The sequence below is a fragment of the Scomber scombrus genome, chromosome 8 (assembly GCF_963691925.1).
Source record: "Scomber scombrus chromosome 8, fScoSco1.1, whole genome shotgun sequence".
In the NCBI taxonomy this organism is placed as follows: Eukaryota; Metazoa; Chordata; class Actinopteri; order Scombriformes; family Scombridae; genus Scomber; species Scomber scombrus.
Window position 1 is genome coordinate 16,512,962 of NC_084977.1, and position 24,685 is coordinate 16,537,646.

Here is a 24,685-nt window from a genome sequence, read left to right on the forward strand (position 1 = left end):
TATAATTATTCAACTTTTAACTCATTTAATTCAGTTGATCCTTAAACGTTTTTGTAGATTGTCGTTTCACAATTAAGGGGGGAAAACATGTTCTGCAGTTTTTTTTAATCATTATTGTTGTTGTTATTATTTTATTGTATTTGAAAAGACCCACCACCGATTTAATTTTATTGGGAACAATCCGCATGATTTACATGTATTTATTGATTGAGATAATTAAGAAAAAAAAAGAAATCGTCCTTTTTATTAACGTGTTGGGGTGTTTTTTCCCCCAAATCTATTTGCTTACCTCACTGTTCAATTTATCTCTTGCAGACTTCGGCTACGTGTGTGTTTTATTGGCAATTTATTCCGTCGTAATGATTTACAGGCACAGTAGGCCTCCTCCAACCCTTTTCTACTGAGATTAGTACAAAAGTGTAATTGCAAAAATACTTCCAGAGCTGCAACTGGGTGTGTTTTACAAAATGAAGAGATGAACACTGTGAGGATTTTGGCGATAGGAATCATCAAACAATTGCCCTTGAAGACTTACCAAAATCAAAGAATTAATTTTCTCAGCTCAAATCAAACTCATTATTTCAAGGCAGCTCAAAAGAATAATTATAATTCAACAGAGGTGTTAATAAAGAATTTCTTTAGAAGATAAAATAACTTAAATAGAGCTTTTTAAAATGTCTCTTTTCTTTTTATCTCACTCAACCTTTAATTCTGCAGATCAACACTCTCCTCCACCTGTGTTTGTCCTCTCCCTCTCTTCGTCACCACTGACAGGGAGGTGAATGGACCTCCACCGCCCCTTCAAGATGGACAGCCCCTCCTACCTGCCAGCTCCTCTGGCTTCCCCCGCCCTAATGGTCCTCGCCTCTACCGCTGAGGCCGGCCGAGATGCCTCCGTCCCCTGCCAGACGCCCAGACCCTTCGGTGTCCCTGGCTCCATGGAGAAAGACCTCCACCTTCCATTCCCCTCCGCCTCCTACACTTTCACCTCCATGTATCAGCGCCAGGGCCCCATGTCAGGCACCTTCCCCACCCGAGACTTCCCAGCCTCCCTGCTCCACCTGCACCCCCAGTTTACCGCACCAAATCTGGACTGCTCCACCCTGGGCATGCTCAACCACAGCGGAGTGGGTGCCTTCCGACCTTTCTCCTCGCCACAAGAGGAGAGGGAGACAGTTGGTTACCACTCGGCTTTCACCCCTGCGAAGAGGCTGAAAAGCTGCTTCTCGGAGGTGGAGGGGAAGGAGTTTGACTTTGGCTCCCCGGGAGGCTCCCTCAAAACTGGGGAGGACTCAGGGAGGAAGCTGTTCTCCATGTCCGGTCTGCTGTCTGACGGGGAAGCTTCATCGAGCCCAGAGGAGCGCAAAGAGCACAGTGAGTACACACTTGATTCACAGAAACACACATCTGATGCATGGTCAGCTATTTAAACACACAATCACTCATCACACATCTTTAGAGTATGCAGTGAAATATATCGAGCTTAATTGGCACATCAAAGACCTTTCTCAACCTGACGTGATAGTTCAAATGAGATTTACAAATCCTCTACAGCTGCAACAACTAAAGGTGACAAATTGAAATGAGCCTTTGTGAGTCAAGACGTATGTGGAAATATTTTCCCTTTTGCACTCTAGTCTTTATCGTCTAGTTGGGCAAAGTGTTTACAGCAACTGGCTGTGACTGACTTTGACACAGATGAATTGAATAGTGTCACTTGTTCAGCTTAGTGATCATTAGTCACATATGACCATTAGGCCTATTGGAAGTCAGGCTTTTCTTGGAGGCTGAGGAACACAAATACATCGGAGCGTATGGAGGGTTGACATAGGAGGAGTGAGAGTTGGAACGAATGACATCCTGTCAGCGATAACGAGGTGGCAGAGACAGAGAGGAACGGATGGAGGAGGATGGAGAAAAAAAAAGAGGGAGGTAGAGAGGGAGAGAGAGAGAGAGAGAGAGAGAGAGAGAGAGAGATGCGGCGATGCGCCTAAGCCTGAGCTTCCCAACGATAACCCTCATCTCAATATGGCCGCCCACACCAGCCGTCTGATTTGTTGACAAATGAGTGGGAGAGGTGTCAGTCAGCGCGCCGTGGAGGGAGAGACGCTCCTCATTACTCCCGGGGATAATTGCCCAACGACGCGGGGGCACTCGCCTGCGAGGGAGAAGGAGGGAGAAAGGGAACCGGAGTCAGAGAGGCAATGCTAGGCATGATGGGAAATCAAACCCCCTCAGTGGCGGTCGCCAAGGGGAGCGCCTGACAGATGAAAAGGACCAGAGGAAGACAGAGAGAGAGAGACAGGAAAGAGAGCACCCAAAGACTCGGCAGATCAGAGGGGGACACCATCGAAAATAATGACAATGAGAAGGGGGGGGGACAGAGATGGAGAGGGGCGAAGGCAGGAAGGAGAGACGCTGATACTCGCTCTCATACATATCACCTAAAAGAAACTTTCATCCCACACATAAAGGGCGGGAGCAGAGACGAGTTGTCTTAAGAAAAGTTTGGATTGTGTGCCTCTATGCATATGTGTGTGTCTTTGTTGAAACTTGCTGATTTTGTCGGCAGTTGGTGGCTGAGTGACAGGGCCAGGGAGGCGGAGTGGCAGGAAGGAATCTCAATATGGAATTTTAATAAGGACAGGAAAGAAGAGATGCCAGCCAGCATGCTGGTGTGAGAGGTGTGTCTGTCTGACAATGTTTGCTCTGTGCACTCGTGCATGCATGCTCCCCTCACCTCCTGATTTTTGGGAATCTCATTTGGGAAATGTTGACAAGGACAAAAGACGGGGTGGAATAGAACATGCCATATCTCCTCCAAAAAAAAAAAAGTTTGGGAAAAAATGGATTTGTGCACATTGGAAGCTGCTTTTCCAGCTTTATCCAATTAGATTGGAGCTCAGGCAAACTAAGAGCTTTAATGCAATTGAGCTCCCAGCACTTTTCTTAGTCTGACATACACTTGTTCCTCTTGACTGGGTAACAGACAGTCACTTCAGGACCAAAAGTCTTAAGTGTTAAGCTTGAAATCTTCTTGGGGTGTAAGAGTGTGTCTACAGTTTGCATACTGCAGTAGCAGTGGCAATGCAAATACGGAGTGAAGTATGAACTGCAACATAAAAACATTTTTTTTATATTTAAGTTATCTTCATTATTAAAATTATTATCTACCAGTGTCTGTGTTGGTTTCCTTCTGCCACTTCCCTTAAGCAAGGCATTGACATTAGAACTGGAGTCCATGGGTGCTGTACTGTGGCTGCCCAATACTATCTATCCTTAAATATAAAATGCAGAGGACAAATATACCTACAAGAATAAATAATGTGTAACTATTATGTAACGTATTATGTTTATACTTTGTTGAAGTATTTATGCATAAAGACTGAAATAATGCTGCAGCTTTTTGCTTTTTTTGATGACATGCCATAACTTTGATTTTCCACAATTTTTTCTAACTTACGACTTGTCTGTCTTGGAGATGTCCCATTGGACCTTATTTCAGACCTAACTAGTGTTGCCAAGGGTTTGACTTGCAGAGAATGCCCAGCATGAACAGTAAATGCATATTTTTGGCACAGTCTCCACTTCTGAGCACAAGTGACCAAGTGCTGCAGTTCCTCTCGGAGCTCCTTGTCAGCTGACATAACAAACAGGTAGGGGACCTGTTCCCATCTGCCTTATGTATCATAGCGGGTGGACGTCTCCCTCTGTCCATTTAGTGTCTTTCTTCTGTCAGTTTTCCCTTCCAGACTTGCCTCTGTTTTATCAGGGAAGGTCTGAGACGCACGGTGTGCTCTGACAGCTGTTCAAACAGCCTTGCTCTCTTTCAAAGGGCAGATGTCTTCACTGGAGTGAGTCATGCTTATTTTCCTCAGGGAGATGCTTTCCGCCACAGGCCTGAGCTGGAACTAAAATGGCCCTTTACCAGAAACATGAGTTTGGAAACCGGAGGAGTGGAGTGGCAAAAGACACCATAGCCAGACACTGACAGGGTGGTGTGGGTGTATGTGTGTGAGTGTGTGTGAGTGTGTGTGTGTGTGTGTGTGTGTGTGTGTGTGTGTGTGTGCGTGCGTGCGTGCGTGCGTGTGTGTGTGTGTGCGTGTGTGTGTGCATCTGTATATGACTGCCAAAGCTGGGAGAGAACTGTGATAACTGGAGCCAGATGTTTTTTGTCATTATCTCATGTTGAAAACTGGGTGAAATTGCCCCCTTGTTGACAACGCTAATGCGGGCCAAAAAAAACTTTAAAATGTCAGTTGCTACTTTTTTCATCAGACGTCTCCTCAGTTCATATTGCAAGCATACTATAAGTAAACCATTACAATACATACAGATTCACAAGCACATAAATTGCAGTCTAGCAATGGTGTTTGAATCTCACGTTAGATGATTTGTTTACTCACGTCAGGCGATGCAAAGCATGTATTATAGTATAAATCATTTATAATTAATAAAGACTTTGCTTGCTTTAATCATTCCTCCTGTTCATACTGGCAGTTAACAGACCGTTATCTATTACACTTTCAATGTAAGTGATGGGGGACAAAATCCACAGACTTTATTCCATGCAAAAATGTATTTGGCAGCTGAAGCTTATATTACCTTCAAATAAATGTTAAAATACATTTTTGAACAGACTTTGAATTGTGTCTCCTATCATTTACATTGAAATTGCATTAGGAAGAAATATTTTAATGGTCAGCATAAATAGGAGGAATGATTACAGCAAGCAGAATCTGTTTGGTCATATGGACACCTGACAGTTGTTATAAAACATATTTAAAAAATGTGAATCTGCCCTTTAAATTTCCCTTTTTTCTAAGGTGGGTCTTTTAAGTTTAGGTTTCCAGGCTGTCACTTAAAAAATATTGCTTGCGTGACTATTATGCCCCTGGGCTGTATTCATATACACACATGATTGATTTATATGTGTGTGTGTGTGTGTGTCATCTTTGCAGGTGAAACATGATGCAGCTCAAATAGCTCATGCTAAACCTAAATACAGTCTGGGTAATCTGTGCATAAGGCTTTTGAATCAGGCACAGACGCTGGAAGATTTGTTTTTCCGCTGAGACACTGACCAAATCGTCACCTGAGTGAAACAAAATCCTGCAGGAAGTTAATAGAGGGGAAACATTTAAGCGTAACACACACAGGATTCTCTGCCAGATGCATTCAGTGTGCAAGTGTCATCCACGGTCGCTTATTCATGGGTTGTTAGCAGACTAGTGTGGTGCTCGAACAGAATCAATATTACATAGATTCATCTTTGATTTGGAAGGATTATCTCTGCAGTGAAGTTTGATTGGTTTAGCTTGTTCCAGACACAGTTTACAAGGGTTGTGTGTGTGTGTGTGTGTGTGTGTGTGTGCGTGTTTGAAGGTGAGTGTGACTATGCATGTGCATGTTTGGATGGATATGATTTTGATTTTAGTATGTGGTCATTCAGTTGAAATTATTTCTTATTCATTTCTCTTATTTCTGCATAAAAGTTTGTATGGTATATTGACACATACACTTTAGTACAGGCCATATACTCTGACTGTGTGTACTGATTTGATAACAAGGAGGGCGTTTGTGCACTGTGTTTTCCGTGTAGCTGTCGTTGACGGCTGCCAGTATTGACTGGAGCTTCCTGTTGAAAGACACATTGTTTATATCCCACTGGCAGACCACAGGAGATGAATAGCAACCACTCGATTCTCATGCATACACATATAGTATCTGCTGCGCGCTATTATTCCCAGGGTGTACACTCCTTATCTGGCAGACTTGCATGTGCACTCCATGCATCAACAGTCACGCTCACCATATGCTTATGTGTAGTTTTATTTAACATTCTTTTGTTGTTGCTGTTGTTGTGATATATTACGAGCAAGCTTTAGTAAGAAAACTGAAGTAATGTAGCAATAAGAAGGTGTATATATGAACAATTTGGGAATGTTGGCAGATAGACACAAAAAAGGAAAAATGATGAAATAAATAAACTTGAATACAAATGTTTTTGGTTATCTGAATACAGATTTAAAAGAATTTTCTAATAAATCCTGACAGCACAACAAAACCCTACAAACCCCAAATATTGTTTTTGCCTGTGATGGTTTTTTAAACCAAAAAACATTAAAAATCCTTTCAGACCCTATTTGATAAAAACAAAACAAGAAATAAAATCTGGAAGTTAAGATATAAAACCCTTGGTTCCGAAAAAGCTTGTTTTTAAAGCTGCGTCATTCCAGATGAAGTGACATCTGCAACCAGCTCCCTCACTGACCACACTGGTAGTCTTGCTCTTGATTTCAGGGAGGAAGCATTACAATATTAATGGCGGTTGTGTTTGATGTGAGAGCACGCCGCGGTTGACTGTTCCCCCTCCTGTTGTGATGGTAGTTTGTTCTCCTAATGTTCTCCCAAGTAAAAGAGGCTTTCATCCTGGCAGGAGGGGAAACTCTTCTCTGCTTTTTACCTCCTTCCCTTCATCCTATAAGGTCTGGAGAGTGGGATCTTCATGTGTTTAGATTTACATGTTGACTGTGTGGTCTTGTATGTCAGCGGTTACCAAACTTTTTTGTAAGCCCTGTCAGATGAACTCAGACACCCCTTTGTCAACATAGCCTTTCATGTTCCAAATGTGTTCACTGAACTGAAAGTAAATTGTTGAGTTTGCAGAGGTTCTATGTTTTTTTTTGTATAATTTATTCATGACATTTAATTCACTATTTCAACCACTTATTCATTTAACCATTCAAACCATTTTCCATAACCTTTAGTAATGTCAACCATTTATCCACTAGTATTTGAACCATTTATACATTTATTTAGTATTTTAAACATTTCAATACTTTTAACAGTTTCAGCTCCTCTGCATGCTTGCTAACTAGTTTATATGGCCTCTTAAATGCAACATTTGGTGTTCAGGTGTTATTTTAAAAATCAAAAAGTAATTTAAATTTTTCTTTTTCAAACTAAGGAAAATTATCTGTCCACATACGTCAGAGCATGTCCTCCTGGTTGGGAATTACTGTTATGTGTGTATTTGTGAATGCGTCTGCTTGAGTGCAGTGTGTGTATCTGTGTGTGTGCCTGTGTGTTTTTTTGTACAGCTTCTATGCAGGCCGATGTATCTTCAAAAGTTACAGAGTGTCAGGCTGTGGACCACACGGCTTGTCAGAGACAGACAGGATTTCTATAAGTCTGGCAGTAAGCTTTTACAGTAGCAGGGGGAAATGTGTGTGAGTGGGGGTCTTTTTGCGATGACCATCAGCACCTGTTAAGATGGTCAACAGAACATTCTGCCGAAACATGAGTCATAACACATCTTGTAGTCACTGCATCTGCCTCCATTGCCTACTCTGATCGGCCCCACACAAACAGTGCTGCTTCTGTGTAGAGACAGAGACTTGAGTATGCTGAGAGACAGAGAGAAAGAGAGAAAAAGAAAGAAAGAGAGGGTCATAATGAGTGCAGGGCCCAGGGGTCGTTAAAACAACAGCTTTGTTTTAACAGAGGCCATCTTTCCTCTCTTCCCCTTTCCCCGTTTTCCCCTCGTTCCCCTGTTTCTACCTCTCTCTGCGCACCTGATCGACCTGCATCACAGCTGCCTCTGATCTCACATCAAAGACCTAGTTTGTGTGTGTAAATGTGTGTGCGCATAGGAAAGGCTCGGGGTAAAGGCGGAAGGGGTATTTCTGTAGATTGAATCGTGTGTTCCTAAGAAGTGGCACGCACACACACACACACACACACACACACACACACACACACACACACACACACACACACACACACACACACACACACACACACACACACACACACACACACACACACACATCCTTTGCCCTGTCCCCGGAGCTTAACAAATCAGTCAGGCAGAGAGGGCAGGAAGGCCAAATGCTGGGGTTAAGCACATGCTGTTGAAGAGCAGCGCAGACAGACAGCAAGACCACACCAATCCTGCACGCCTGGATGATAGCCAGGAACGTGTGTGTGTGAGAGTGTGTATGTTACTCTGTGTGCTGTACATGTGTGTTTGCCTAGTGTCACAGACAGACCTCATTACAGCATGTCACTTGTGCTTGTTGCAAGTAACCCAGCTGTGGAAGAGCTTGACAAATGCCAATATGTCAAAGGCATGCCAGGCGTGATAGCTTTACCTCAGAATACACGACATCCCAACATCATTCTGTGGCTTCATAAGCAGGATTTTCATCCATTGTGTGCATGTATTTGTAAAAAAAAAAAATCTAAATTTAATGAACAGGAAGACATCTTTTGGGAGCTGCAAAGTGTCAAGTGTAGACTTAGAGAGAAAGGTTTATAAAGTTATATTACTACGTGCATTTGATAGTTCAAACGCATTAAAGCACAGGACACATTACAGTGACTTACACATGCATCCTTAAGACCATCGGATCGATATAGTCACTTCCAGTGCAGCTAGCTGCTCGCTTAAGTTCCATCAGTGCTGGTGCACCCCTGCCTTAAAGGTCAAAGTTTGTCAGGATTGACCCTTCACCCCACTGTGTAAGGGTGTAAACACTCCCCCAAATCTCCTTAGAGAATAGCATTGAGTCTGGGCCATAAATCACAGGTCTGATAATTGGTAGGAAAACAGCAGTCCAGCAGTATATAACCTTTTACGTGTCGTCTCAACTCTTTATTATGGTGCTAATGAGTGGCCGAGGATCAGGGTTAGAGCCGCAAGCAAAGGGGGTGGAGGGGGGCTTCACCTCAGTAAAATACGGGCTACTGGCTAGTTACGCACACACTGGTAGGCAAGCACACACTCACACAAATACATAAACATAGGAACTCAGTGCGCACTGATTTGCACTTAACACAGACACACACACCAGAGGGCAGGCAGATGCTTCAACTACACACAGGAAGACATACATACTTACAGCTAAGGATATGCGCGTATGCAAACATTCCCTCACACACACACACACACACACACACACACACACACACACACACACACACACACACACACACACACACACACACACACACACACACACACACATGCATATGCAAACACATAGGCACACACACACACACACACACACACACACACAGTAGCTGACAGGCTCAGCAGTGTCCATTACAGACAGCCATTAGTATGGAGATTGTGCTAATTGTCCCCATAGACCACACAGGCAGTGCTCGGCAGGCCCGCTGTGAGTCTGTGAGGCTGAGTAAGAGCAGGGACTCCGCTTTACACATCCTATTGTCTCAGTCGTGACCCTATTAGTGCAATTACAAATTAATCACTGAATAATTATGGGATCCATCCTGTGTGATTGTTTCAATGCAAATAACTATTATAGAACATCAAGTGGCAATGCTACTGTAGATGAGTTTCACATGGGCAGAGTTGTACAGCACTAAAATCTTATATAACACTGTCAAACAGCCACCATTATGATTAAATCCAGACCACGTTTAAGGGCAGTTTGACCTGTTTTGAGGATATCGAGACATTTTTAAAAACAAAAAAGTTAAAAGTTACATTTCAAAGTAAAGTTTAACCAGTACAATCGTTAAAACGTTGGACGTTTTTTAACTTCACACACCCGATATGACAGAAATGCAGTTTTATAAATCATTGATTGTTTATGATGAATATATACTACACTGTCTGTTGAAAGCTTTGACCTGAACTGATTCCAGCACAATACTTACATCAGAATCCACAAAAATATGTGTGAATATGTTTTGTGATGAAAGAAAACTTTAGTGCCATGAAAAAAGTACTATTCTAATACAGTCTGCTAAAAACAGTTTAATACCTATTGTCATTTTTGGCATGGAAATCAAAAAATGGGAACTTATTAACATCCACTAAAATAACCTCAGTTTGAATCAGCTCATATATGTATATCCCTCTCTGCCTTCAAGAAAAATATTTTGTCAAACCTGTTAAAATATGTTTTTACATGGTATCATTTTTAAAAAATGATCATTATCACAGTCTTCCACAGTTTCTCTTTTTGCTAGTTTAACTTTTAGATTAATGTTTAAGTTTAAAACCCATAAAAAACACACTGACTCAGACTTTAAGAAACTATAACTAAGAGACTATAAGAGTCTTTAACCAATAATGCCAGATAACTTTTGTTGTTGTTTTATCCAGAATTCCAGTTGAAAATAGTGGCTTGTGTCTGAGTGGACTCCTGGACTCTTGGACTCTGGGTGGGCTGGTTCAGGGTCTTCCAGACTGGAGAGGGTCCAGTCTCATTAGCAGCGGCTCAAAGATCCTGATCAGTCAAGTAGAGGAGATTGAACTGTGAGCGTCTCCTGTGTGACCCCGCTGAGGGAGAACACAGGGGAAAAGATCTATACCCGCTGGCGCTGCCACAGGCCTCTTTGTTCTCCTGTGTTTGCTGACAGGAGGGATCGGAGGGGCGTATTGACGGGGGCTCACACTGCGCTGCACTCACCAGGGCTACAGTACACAGCAGTGTGTGTAAATGATATACATGTGTGCACGTACACACACACTCAAGTGTGTTTGTAGACACATTTCTACTCTGTCTCTCCCTCTTTCTCACACACACAAACTCACATACACACACATGTACAATAAAACTATCAACAGCAGTGATTTCCACTCTGATGTGGGGGCTGATCCATCCACTTAGAGTATTGTATTAAAGTTCAGTATGTCTTTCTCTCAATGAGACATCAGGATTGGGTCGAGTGTGTCCAGTGCTGGGATACCACACACAGTACGCAGGGATGCTGTGCCCTTTATTTTCAAAAGAAAACAACAACTATAAAGGCACTATTTACTGCTCATCCCTTTCTGCACTGTAATGCCAAAACCAAACAATATATTTCAACAGCAAGGCAACATATTTGCATATCTGAGCAGATTTTAATGCAGAATTTAAAGCATTTCTTCATGTGGAACAGACACAATATCGCAAATCCAATTCAACAGCTTCATGTTTTAAAATATTCACAGAGTAAGTCGTGTATATATAAATCTGAGACTCTATGTAGATAAAACATGTCATAAAATAATAATTTTGTCAATTTATGTTTTCTAGACATTAAAAAAATCAGTTTTCTTCCCAAATTTCATCACCTTTCAGTATTTTACATGTCCAGATTGGAAAATACAGAAGTTTCCCTTTAAGTGCCAGTCCTCACTCAGTGCTTTAAATGTTCCTGGCTCCTCTTTCCCAGTTGTGTGTGTGGGTTACATGAGATAAGCTGCTTAGTATCTGTATCTTTCCACTATTTGAAGATAAAACCATCATCATCTGCCATAATTGTTTGCTCATCCAGGCAGACACAATAACATCCTTTAGGAGGTGTGACTAGCCCAAACACAGGTGTATCACAGAGTGCCAGGTGCTTGTGGTCCTCTCCTACCAGCAGCAGTCAACACTGTGTTTCTGACAGTATCAGATGTTATCTGATGCAGTGGTGGGAGGGAGAGATGGCTTATCTGTAATGATGCCCGCTGATGAGGCTGAAGAGAGGGACGCTTTGGGGCGGTTAATAAGACTGACCGAAAACTTCAACAAGTTTTGACTGGAGGCCTTCGTGCACTGCGATCGAAGACCAATGCGGGGCCGCTCACTATAGCCTAATTGCCTGTGAGAACACAACAGTTTTTATTTGCTTTGAGGAACACTGGCAGCTTTAAGGATCTTAGCTTCTTAATAGCAAAGGTTTCCGCTGCTCACCTGCACTGCACACAGTGTATGCGGGACAGGTGTTTAAATGGGAAGCAGGTGGGAGTGTTTTCTTTGGTAGAGCAAGACAGGGTGTGTGTGTGTGTGTGTGTGTGTGTGTGTGTGTGTGTGTGTGTGTGTGTGTGTGTGTGTGTGTGTGTGTGTGTGTGTGTGTGTGTGTGTGTGTGTGTGTGTGTTTTAGCTAAAAAGCTGGCCAAACTTACCAGCTGACAGGAAAAAACAACTTTGAATCATTATAGATACACTGTGTTGACTCTACAAAAAGACTTTTCAGTGGTGTGTTTTTCTAATTCTTCTGGATTTCTTGTAATCACGCTGACAAGCCCAGTGTAAGTGCACAAAACGTATAAATTAAATCAATACAAATGCAGATTTTGTTGTCTTTTCATCAGAATCAAAACAAGAACTTATCTGTAGATATTTGTATATACAGCTTGACTGTGTGTTACACTTTCAGATAGATAGTACACATCATACGTCATGATTTTCTGATTTTATCATTGACAAAAGAAAGGACATTAAATGTGTGAGCCTTTCCCCCCCTGCTGTGTTTTATACCCCTAAATTTCTTCTTTCTAAATCATTTTGGACATCTTGCTTCTCTACTCTCAAAGACATCTGTTTTTTGTTCCTCTTCTTTCTCATTCCTCTTTTTTTGTGCCATATGTATTTTTATTGAATCTGTTAGTATTCTTATAGTCCGTACATTTAAATGTTTCAGTTTTCCATGAAATAAAACCATTTGTAAAACAGAACTCAGAACATTGTGGAAACACAAGATCACATATAGTGTTAAGTGTACAAGCAGGAAAAAAAGAGAGTTGAACGAAAAGCACATAAAATAAGACTTTGGTAAAAAGGAAAAGACAGATCCCCTAAGAGCTATATGACGAAGGAGAAAGAAGTTTAGCCTTCAGAGCAAACCTGATTCTTTCATGGTGAAAGGCCCAATGCAACACAGAAGATAGTTCTCATGTTTTCCATTGTTGTTGCTATTTTTCATTACTTTCTTTTATCCTATTTCTTTTAAATCTCTCCATCTTTTATATTCCTTTATTCCATCTTTTTTCTTTTAATTTCCCAGCAAATTCTTCTGGAGTCATAACTACAGGACTTTTGTTTAGTTGAGTACCCTTTTTGTTCAGTGTTGTAACTGTGCTAATAGCTTTGTCTTAAACCTCTCACCACCATCTGGGAACCTCATTTGATTTCATTGATGAGCACATGCCTTGTGCAACTGATAGCAGCAGTGAGAATGTCGTCAATTCCTGATTTTTTTCCCCACTGAAAAGATATTGTTTGCTCGTGAATGTGTTGTCACTCACTTTGCTATGATTGAGTCTCACTGTTAGAGTCTGCCAAAACTGTGGCGTGGGGTTTGTTTGAGGTGCTTGTGAGGGGTGAGACAGAGTTCCGGTGTGTTATGTGTCAAGTGCTGCATGTGTCAGAGTTGGCACCGCAGTCACCCACTTGATGCAACAAGTTTAGACATTCTTGCTGCGGGTGTTTTCAAGACATTTAAATAGGAAAAAAAAGGAAATACAGAAAATGGAGAATCAGACAAAACACCAAAAGCAGAATGAAGGAGGTTTCTTGTGTGGGCGCTGCTGTAAGAAAATTCTGCCAAGTGATAAAGTATGTAGTAAGCCTTGCTTTTGTAGGCTGTATAGTTGTCGTTTTCGTCCTGCTGTAATTAAACTCTTCAGTGACTTCCACAGTGACACACTGGTTGTCCGCGACTTTTTAGAAAAGTTGAGCACTCGATGCAAGCACTTCTCATTTTCTCCTTATTAACCACTGATTGAGAGAGCAAGAGGGGGAAAGGAAATGAAAGAGAGTTGATGAGAAGACAATGAAATAATAACAGAGGTAGAGTGAGGCAGGCAGACAGAGAGAGAGAGAAAGAGAAAGAGTATTAATGTGTATTAGTATTAATCAGTGGTCTGGGTAATAGTGAACTGTATTTTTGGAGCCAATCTAATTAGCCTGTAATGAGGGATTGTGATCTGTCCATTCTCTCTCTCTCTCTCTCTCTCTCTCTCTCTCTCTCTCACACACACACACACACACACACACACACACACACACACACACACACACACACACACACACACACACACACACACACACACACACACACACACACACACACACACACACACACACATACACACACACAAAAGAAAACAAAATGTATTGCTGCAATCATGTTTACCTTTGTTATTATAAGGGAAGCACTTATTGAAACCCAACTAAGTAATAGTTTGTTGTGTCAATTTGCTTAAATTGCTGCTACAAGTGCCAACAGCAAGGTGTTACTTTCATTGTTATCTGTAAAATAAAAATAGCCAACAGAAGCAGGTTACAGTTTTTTTTAGTTTGCCTATTACATTTTAGTGTAACAGAGTAAATGATGGTAAATTTAAAAAAACATATATAATACCTCAAAATAAATGTAAACATCAAAAACTCCAAAATTGACACCAGCAGGAAATGTAAATGAGGAGCATCAGTGAAAAATTGCTCCATGCTAGACAGTATGTACTTAAAATAAAACTAAATATGGCAATTGATTGCCTGAAGTGCACTGAGATCAGTTCAGTTCCTGACAGCGTGATATAGCGTGACAGTTATCTCGGTGTATTTCAGGCTCTTTTGCGAGTGCAGGTTGATGGCATCAGAATGATTGATGGGACACTGGTGAACAGCTCTATCGCTGTCCGCTGTCAGCAGCTCCTTGATCCGACATGACTGCACCAGCTTTGACAGACAGCAGTCAGCAAACCGATGTCAAAGTCTGCATTCAGCATTTTGCTTCCCTGAGTATGAGCCCGATTACATCTAAAGTATGGGTTTCATTGATATAAATGTGCCTTTCTTGAAAATTGAGTATTTCAGTAATAAAGTTTTTCTTCTCTCATTCCTCATGTTAAAGGAACCTCTTTGAACTTCAAAGCCATACGATAGTCATGACACCAACATTGAGTTTGCTTTGATCCATCCAATTCAGGTCCCAGATTTGGTACCATTTGGGCCTGTGAAAATCTTTGGTGTTCTGTAATATTGCCAAAATATACAAACCTAATTTGCCTCCATCAGGAATTATTATAATGTTTTTAACAAAACTCTTCCAACAGATTTGCAGATATTTTCTACTGATGCGGCTTGTAAGTAGCCTCACATCACTGCAAATACACAAGGACAATCCTAACTTTCCCCTGACTTCCATTCCCTCTCTCTCCAATCTGTAAGTCACTATCAAAGATCATTGAGCCATGCATCTCAATGAGGGCCAGATTGATTGGTTGGAGCGGAGTGGAGGCAGGGTTCGATCTTTGCCCTCAGGTCCTGAAAAGGGAAATATGGTCATAGGGACACAGTCGTCCAGATACCCAGGCCACTCTCCATCAACCAGATGATTGGACACATACATGCTGTGCCACGCCCGCACCTGATGGAACAATTGTAGTGACTAATGGAGAAGATGAGATAGCAAAAGAGCAATAGGGAGATGGAGAGACATTGGGGGTTTGTGTGCTGATTGACCTGTGGTCAGAGAGGTTATGTCCATTGATCTGTAGGGCAGAAGAAAAGGGCTTTAGCCTGAGGTGCTTCAGAATGAGTTTATTTGAGGTTTAGAATTCCTGTCCATTCCCAACAGGAGCTTTTTCATCATCTGACTCCCCAGGACTTAGAGCTGCCATCTCCCATTGCATGTGGCCGCTCCATGTAATGTACAGAGCACTACAGAGGCCAAAGGCCAATCAATGTTCTACAAGAGGTTGATACAGATCTTATTAGTCAATGAATGATCATTAGTGGTCTAACGAGCCATTGATTTGTGCAAGGGCCAAAGGTTGCAGTGGTTGTGGTGAGTGTCTTTAATACATTAAACACAATTGATTGCAGAGTAGGAGGGATATTTTTGAACAATGCAAGAATTAGATTGGACAGTGAGAGATTTTAGGTCAAGTCAGGAGAGAAAGCATACCTTCATCGGCTGTTGAATGTGGTTAGGACTGAACATGGATCCTAGCAGCACATTTGTCTTTTATGGATTACTGGTGTAGCAATTCTGCAATTAATAAAAAGCAGATATCTAGTACTAAGTCAAAAGCAACTGGACTTTCTGTTTCAAAGGCTGGAGCAGCAGCCTTTGAAAGCTGAGGAAATGACTCTGCTCATAGCAGATGTGTTACTACAGGGCCTATTATGTTGCTCATTAAATACCCAACCTCTCAATAGGCCATTATTTCCCCAATAAAAAACAAACGGCGGCCTGCATACTTTCCCCTCTCCCCACTCCACTTTAGAGGTTAGCTCTACCTCACAGACGGCAAAAAACCCTGACTAATATCCTGCATGTTATGCTTTTAAATAGGAAGCAGGCTGCACGATAGGGTGGGGTACAGGTGTGGCAGGAGCCAATGGCTTTTATAGCCCTCCATCTCCTCTGAAAGTTTGCCAAGGACCTGCCTACACAACCCACCACTGCAGTGTGAGCCGCCAAGCGTTAACTTTACTCCCCCCGCCAATCTCTACATGCCTACTGGTTATATAGAGTCTGTGCTTGTTATGGCTTTATAGAGGGATTTCTGATGTGCTTAGAGAATTGTTTGATGATTGGGATAATGATGCCAGTTGGAGTAAGTTGTCTCAGCACTTTATCGCCAACGAGCACAGAGAAAACCAGACCCAGCCGACAACAAGCACAACAAGCTCCATGCTTGCTTGCTCGTATGCTCGCATGTCCCCTGCCATTCAAAGCCATCCAGTCCTCCTCATGTCAATCAGAATTATACCATGTCCACAGGTTTGTCACCGGGGGGATGTTTGTCACCACGTCTCCCCTGCAGAACAGCCTTTTCATGCCCCAGCATAATGTCAGCGGGTGACATCCAGGCCTGATGTGATGTGGCATTCACTAAAGGTCACGTTAGGCATCTCCACTCCGTCTGCATCAGCAGAACTGGCAGCCATCATATGGGCGCTGGCATCGGCCATTACCCAGGCCCGCAGGGGGACTCAATGCTTTGAGGATTTGTCAGCGGGATTCTGATCTCTCTGTTTCAGGGGGCGAGTACTGAACCCTGAACAGTTGCAGACCACATCTTGATGCTGTAAAAAAAAAAAATTGGATTTGACCATCAGTCTTACAAAGAGAGGAGGAGGATGACGATATCTTGTTTTGTTTCAAAAGATGAACTTTACTATCTCGTGATGCTCTCGATAGTGGGGATAGGGCAGAGACATATCACAGCGTTTTGATGGGTTATTTGGCCCAGGGGAGTGTTCTCTTCAAATTCACAGAGAGATAAGATAGAGGATGTATTCACGCATGTTTGTGTATACTCATCTGTGTGATTCCTTCCTGACAACAAAAAAATGATTTATGGCAATGTTATGTCTGAGTTTTTGAGAAATGTATAAAAACAACATGGTAAAATATGTTTAAAAATAGAAGAAAAACAGTTTGATCAGTGACAACAAAAAAGAGATAAAAAGGAAATTGCTCCTCTCTTTTCAGGGATTTCTTTATAATATATGGCCGAATAAGCATCTTCACAAGTGGGAAGAGAGCAACTGGCAGCTGGACAAGGACTAGACAGCCAGGAAAGGAGGTCCTTGACTGGCAAGATACAAAGACAGAAAAAGGAAACAATCAGAGACACAGAGACAGTGAATCCATTACGAGATGGGACCGTCATACTCAGCACAACCCGATTAGAGAGGGCCAATCCATCCGAGCCAGTTGCTGTAGTGAGGGAACAGTTAACAAGCCCCATAGGCAGGTTTTACAGCCCCCTGTTGTGTGTCTGAGACCCCCCACACTGAAGAGGGGCTGAGGCTGACTGATACTGACAGGGTTTATGTGGGCGTGGGAGGAGGGCAGCGGGGGATGGAGACGTGTAAAAAGGTGGTCATGAACCAACAACTGTCACTTACGAGAGCGCAGCGCAAGTCAGGCCTCAGCAAAAGCATGCAAACACACACTCATCCATACATCCAAACATGCGCACTCCCACACCATTAAATCTGATGTTTGTATGGAGCAGAGGTGAAGGGTGGGGGAGAGGCAGTAGTTGCAGACAGGGGGGCTTATCCAAAAAGTGGACCAATAAAACACCTGAAAATCAAATCCCATTGCTCTTATCGCGGCGCCATTCAGAGACGTTATCTGTGCAGGTAATGTGGTTATAAATTCAATTTCAGCCCAGAGATTTCATTGTTTACTGATGCCTGCATGTTCCAGACGGCAGAGCGCAGAAAGCCCGGGAACGCTCGATGCGTGTCGGGAAAAGTCATTTAGGCTTCCGCGAGGGGATGCAAAAAAGGCGAGAGGATGGGGGGTGAAACCAGAAGAGCTGTCACTCTCCCAAGGACACCCGACTCCGCTTTCTATTTTCCACCCAATGTTTTATTTACAGGCCATTTTGTTCTATTTGGTTCCTCATTATGGGGGCTCATAGCTCAACTGATGTCAGGGGACGGCACTTGCTGACAGACATTGGCATCAGAACTTGTCATGTTGCTGGTCAATTGGAGAGGAGCTAGGGCAAAGTGTTTGTCTTGTGTTTGGAAAATACGGTCCTTAAGGAAGTTCAGTCCACCATGCTACACAGAGAGGGGTCAGAGACTGTCAAAAATACTCACCTGTTAATAATGTTTCATATGAAAAAGAGCTAAATTGTGATAGCCAGCACAGTCATTTGTTTTCCCTTGACTGTGCAAAGATGGGAAATTAGGTGCATCTTGCCTACTAGCTCTCTCTATGTGATTGATGGCTTTCAGGAGTAAATCACCTCATCTACTAGGTAAAATCTTGATATAGTAGAGCTCCTCAGGCTCCCAGCTGGCTGCTTATGGCAGTAATCCATCAGTGGGGCCCAATGGGCCGAGTGGCCCTCCTGGGTAATGTTCCTATTGACAGCCTATGATGTCAACACACTGACAGCAGGAGGCCATAGCAGTGTGTCTGTGTGTTTGTTTATGAGTTTATGTGTGTGTGTGTGTGTGTGTGTGTGTGTGTGTGTGTGTGTGTGTGTGTGTGTGTGTGTGTGTGTGTGTGTGTGTCCATCAATATCCTTAACTACTGAAAATTAACTAATATCATATTTACTTAATTTACTAAAATTTCCAGGTACTTCTTCTTTACTTCATTTAATGCTACTTTATACTTATACTTCAGTACATTTCAGAGTTAAATATTGTACTTTTGACTCCATCACATTAAACTGAGAGCTAAAGTTACTTTGCTAATTAAGATTTTTTGTGCAAGGTATATAGTGGGATAATAAGATACAGTGTGCTGTTAAATATGAAACTACCCAGCTGTAAGATATACTGTAAAACACACTTCAAAACAGCACCAGCATAATGAGTACTTTTACTCAACTAAGATTATGAATAAGATTATAAATGAGGACTATTTTACGATTTTACTATATTCCTCTCCATTGCCTCAAAGACCACATGAAAATCTTTAGGCTATGCAGTTTGTCTAACTCTTGCCACCCCTCCTTTATCCAGGCAAGGTGAAGGGTCTCTATGATGCCCAGGCCCCAGTGTGTCCAGTCTGCCAGGCTGTTTTACGACCAGGAGAGCTGCAGGAACACATGGAGCAGGAATTAACCAAACTTGCCCAGCTACAAATCAGGTATCACGATCCAGTCACAAATGATAATCGTCTGGTTTCACAGCATTCACTCTATAAGACAGTACATTTTCTCACATCATCTTTATATAACATTATGCCATCAAATGATTTTATCGCACTACATCTCCTCCTTCTAACCATGCTCTATTTTCCTCCAACTTTTCACTTCCTCCATTTATCCATTTGTCATTTCCTTTCTGTTCTGTTCAGCTTTCAGGTGACAATTAATGTTGACAGATTCTGTAGCTGTAGGCACCCCCCCCCCCCCCCCCCCCCCCTTCAGTTTCCCCAGGAGGTATCTCCCATCTTCTCTGTCACCTGTGTGCAGTGTTTACAAGCTGCCTCATTGTTCCCTACATATTTCATATTACAGCCTCTGGCCTCGAGGCGACAAATCATACATCGGGTGGATAATGTCCTGCTAATGGTTGCTTTGAGCCCTGCACACACGCACACACAATCACAGGCTAAAACACACACACACATATACAGACGCACACACATTACCTGCTGCTTAGACCAGAAGAATGATTTCTCCAATAAAGACATTACACTCCAAATCTGCTTAACGACCGCTCCGTGGACAGTAATGGTTTCAAATTGAACTTGGCCCACAGGGACACTGTGTGTGTGTGTGTGTGTGTGTGTGTGTGTGTGTGTGTGTGTGTGTGTGTGTGTGTGTGTGTGTGTGTGTGTGTGTGTGTGTGTGAGCGCGTGTGTGTGCATACAGTATCTGTGAGATAGACAGTGAGCGAGAAAATGAGTAAAATTAGGTTATACACAGACACAAATACAAATTCAGACAAGGTAAAAGTAGAGTGTTGTTTATAAGATGACATCTACAAGGCAATATTGCGTTGTATAGTGAGATAGAGTAGTCGATTTATGTGTGTGTGTGTGTGTGTGTGTCTGTATGTGTGTGTAATTTTATTTGTCTAAAATATGAGTTTATGTATTATTTGCCCCTTTTTTCAACAGTGCCACTCCAGTGCAGCACAACCACCTCATAAGGACGCCAAAGGTAAACACGGTTGATATCTTCATGAGTTGCAGTAAAACAGCTGCTGTCATCCTGCCTTTGACTCCTTTTCTTTGTCATTTCTCTCTCTTTTTTTGTCCAGTCTCTTTCACTCTCTCTGCATATTAAATGTGAAAGAGGTTCTCCCACCTCACCTCCTCGACTGGCTGAGGACACCCACTCTGATCGATATCAGGTGAGGTTAAAAACAAACAAAATCAATATCAGATATATCAAGTTCAGATTCTCATGATTGTGAACATGAGTGTTTGAATTTATATTTAAAAATTGATGCTATAAATGAATAATTACCTTGTTTTTCCCTTAAGATGGGCAAAAACTTGAGGTAGCATACAATAGTGCATTATTGTAATACATAAATATACAGTATTATATAATTTTGGAAATTTGCTTTATTTATGTTGTTGGCTAAGTGACAGCCTAATTTTTTTCAGTTTTAACTGAATCTCGTAAGCGTCACTAAAGAATGTGAGTGCTGGCTCTGTTCATTAGTGCACTAAAAAGCACTGGACAACTAGTAGTTAGCAACATCATAAAAACATTGTTTTTTCTTGATGTGGTGCCAGTGACTCACCAGTTTTATGGTCTGGGGTTGATCAAATGCTGTAGTCAACACTCAGCACCTCACTTAAAAGTAATAGGTTCATCAGGAGTCAAGTCAAGCGAATTTTATTTATAGAGCTCAAACACACGTTTGTCTCAGAGGGCTTTACAAACTGTTCAACATATGACACCATTAATCCTCAGACCCTTGATTCGGATGAGCAAAAACAAAAACATACAGAATAAACAGAGTAACAGTAGTACAATTAACATATGAAGAAACAGAATAACAATTTTAATAAAAAAATTCTGTGTTACAAGTTTAAGAGAAAAACTATACGCAGGTGATTTTGCCATTTGAACACTTGCAAGCTATAAATGTGTTTTAAGACAATTGAAGTGTTATCTTTGCTCTAGATGTTACTATGATAAGTTTTATGACAATCACACTCTACTTGGTTGCTGTTAATTTATTTCAGTTAAATTGCAGCAAGAGAAAATAAGATAAAATGATACATGAGAAAAATATGAAAAAATGTGGATACTGCTCTTTTGTTGCAGACGTTTCTCCGTGTGCGAGCCAACAGACACACAAGACTAAATGGTACGTTGACGCATGCAGAGGACTAAATGTTGTTTCATTTCTACCGACTCAGTTTGCCATTAAGAGATATTTCAATAGAGTAGACTATGTCAGCTCTGCAGTTTTAAATGGCTTCAACATTTTTTTAAAGTAAGGAGTCAGAGTTTTTTTTTAGCCCTTTAGCTTCCTTTGTTCAAATGCGACCAGTTGTGTGTTTTGTCCACCCCTGCTCCCTCACCAGTCGTTCAGATATCACCCCTTTTCCCACACCATCTCTACTGGCCTAGCGCCCACACGAGCAGAGGCGCTATTAACCTTTCAACTTTGACCTCTTGATATGTTAACAGTCGATGACCTCTGCTGGTGCAGGTGCTACGTCAAATCTGCCCCATTACGCCCCCACAGCGCAGGAGCCCACCTAGACTGCACACAAGCTGGTAAGACACATTGAGAAGCTTTTTTTAAATTCCCACACTCATTTTTTTTTTAGCAAACAGGTCCTGGATGTGAACTGATGTATATACATTTTATTGGTATAATCATGAATCATATGACACAAAAACACAATGATTAGATTTTTTCCAAAACAACTTTGCCAGAGCAATAAATTAATTAAATTAATTAGGTGATTGCAAATTAAATCAACAGTATTTTATCAATGCATTATCTGTTGAAATGACTTAACAGAAAAAAGTGAATAAACACTTCTTAAAAGGGATCGTTTTTACATTTTAAAAGGAAAAAATGATTGATAGATATTTTAAACTCACTCACCCACCTTATACAGCAGAGTTTTTATGTTTCTATGGAAGACATTAATTCATTATTCATTGTGTGGTTTCTTATGTTAGATGATATCATGATTAATTAATGTTGAATTAATCTTTGATGGTTTTCCTGATTTAAACTGTGTTCATATCACAGCTTTGCAGTGAGACAGTGAGGTGAGGTAACCTCCGACTTCTGCAAAGTTTTTGCTTTGCTTCCAAAAGTCTCTCAATTTAAAAAACCTAAATACCCTCGAAATACATGGTAACTCATGTAATAAATAATTTAGTAGTGCTGTAAAGATGAGTTATAAGCCATTAATAACTTTCCAGATACTAGATTGAGAAAAGCACCTTTAGCTGATGTTTGTTCTCCTAGAGCATGACACTTTTTTTGCAGTTATAAATGTTAGTCATTACTTTATTAAGGATTGTGAAAATAATCTATCCAGTGATGATCTAAATAGCAAGGGTGAACAACACTAGAGTTTCTTTTGCAGCCACTGTAGGTCCTCCTACATGCTGGGGTGGGTGGTGGTGGGTATACAGTAAATCCTACACTCTGGTCCTTTAATGTACCCTGTATGCTTTCCTAGAAACTAAATATTTTCAGCTGGCATGGTGGGATTACACACACTAGACGTTGACACTGTTGTGTTACACATCATGCCTCTGCTTCCAAAACACAGCCATGCTATCTAAAGTCACACACAAGGGAAGCATTATGCCAGCTATGTTTAATTCAGTATAAAAAAGCAAAGCCAGCAAAATGACGGGTCTTCTTTAAAGAAATATTGTGTGATCTCTGTATAGAAAGGGCTCTACAGAGCATCCTTAAAGCTGCAGCTGACACTATAGACATCTTACTTCTGGTATTATTACCGCTCAGATTCTCCAGCTCTTAGCTGACTCTTCAAACTGCCAGTGCTGTCGAGGTCTGTTAGCCTTTATTGGGCTTTATAACAGGACAGCATAATGAGCTTCTAAATACACGTCAGGGAGGGAAAAGAAGAAGCAGAAGAAGAGGGGAGTGGGGGGGTCTTCTGTTGATTAATCAACCTCTCTCGCTTTCCCTCTCTCTCCTCTCTGTTTGATGAGCTCTTCCTCATCTATGACCATCTCTTTAACCCTCATTATGTTTGCTGCAATGGCGGCACCCCCCTCACTACAGGGGCCACTGTCATCCAGCGGGGAATTAGAGGGCCCTAAAACTTAATGTCCCCTTATGCAATCTGCAGTCATTCAAGTCGCAGTGGGAGAGGAGGTGCAGTTGGTGTTCTGCCATGTTAACTTTTATATCAGAGAGGAAAGTGGGGAGGAGGAGGAGGGTGATGACAAAAAGGGGATGGGAGGATTGTTTTGTTTCTTCTACTGAAAAATCTACAGTTGCTGTTTACACAGAGCCCACATGTATATATCCTTGCTCGTAAGTGTAATGTTACTTCAGGGTCTGTGTGTGGATGTGGTCGACTCATTATGATAGTGTTACAGGTTAGTCCACACATTAAAATAAACATCAGTCAGGACATCAGTGGTTCCCAACCAGATGAGCTCAAGTACCCCTTCAGTGACACCAACTGTCATTTTCCAAATATGTTCATTTGAGTGAATTTTAAAATGGATGTGACTTAACACAAATATATACAAGCAGACAACATTACAATATTATTTTTCATATTTCAAGATAGTGATCCTGTAAGTGTTCACATTTGCACTCATACTGTAATTACTTGGAGTAGCAGAAGCTTGAACCTTCAACCATTTATCCATCACTGTTAGCTACATATTTACACACATTTCTATTTATAATCTAATAAACCAGTGCATTGTTTTGTAAAGATAAAAAATAAATCATAATTTGTATTAAACTAAAGTACTGTGGGTTGGTAACCATTTTTGTACCTGAGAAAATAAATAAAAACGTAAATTACAAAATAAAAGAAATGACCTAAAAATGAATCCTAAAAAAATACACATTGGAATAAAAGACTTGGAGATTATGTTGTGTTATGTATGTGATTTTCATCATCTTCATCACACAACAAAGTTAAGGTTTGATCTTATGATTGTATGTATTTTTTAATTGTAGGAACAGGCTGAAGATGAAAGTTTGTCTCAAATTTGGAAGTTTAAAAATCAAAAAGGTTTTTGTTTTTTTTCAACAACCAGAGTTCAAAACTAACACAAACAAATCATCAAGACAGAACAACTTAAGTGTCTGTGGCTTGTCTTTAATGCTTTATGTCTGTCTTTTCTGTCTGCCCTCAGTCAGGATTGGCAAGCTGAAGAGAAGGAAACCAGAGGAGGTATGTTTTATTCTTAACTGAGTTTCCCCTGACATTTTTATTGTAATCAGAGATTAATATATATGTAACATGTAAG

General features: G+C 41.3%; 1 protein-coding gene across 1 annotated transcript in view; it reads left to right on the forward strand.

The window, feature by feature from the left end:
- Positions 1–782: 782 nt before the first annotated feature.
- The window catches only part of rnf220b (ring finger protein 220b), a 28,701-nt gene continuing 4,798 nt past the window's right edge, over positions 783–24,685 (forward strand). Inside the window, 7 exon segments of the mRNA XM_062424472.1 lie at positions 783–1,369; positions 14,205–14,226; positions 19,256–19,371; positions 19,589–19,630; positions 20,489–20,585; positions 21,515–21,557; positions 24,572–24,609. Of these exon segments, the coding sequence (XP_062280456.1) occupies positions 783–1,369; positions 14,205–14,226; positions 19,256–19,371; positions 19,589–19,630; positions 20,489–20,585; positions 21,515–21,557; positions 24,572–24,609 (945 nt within the window).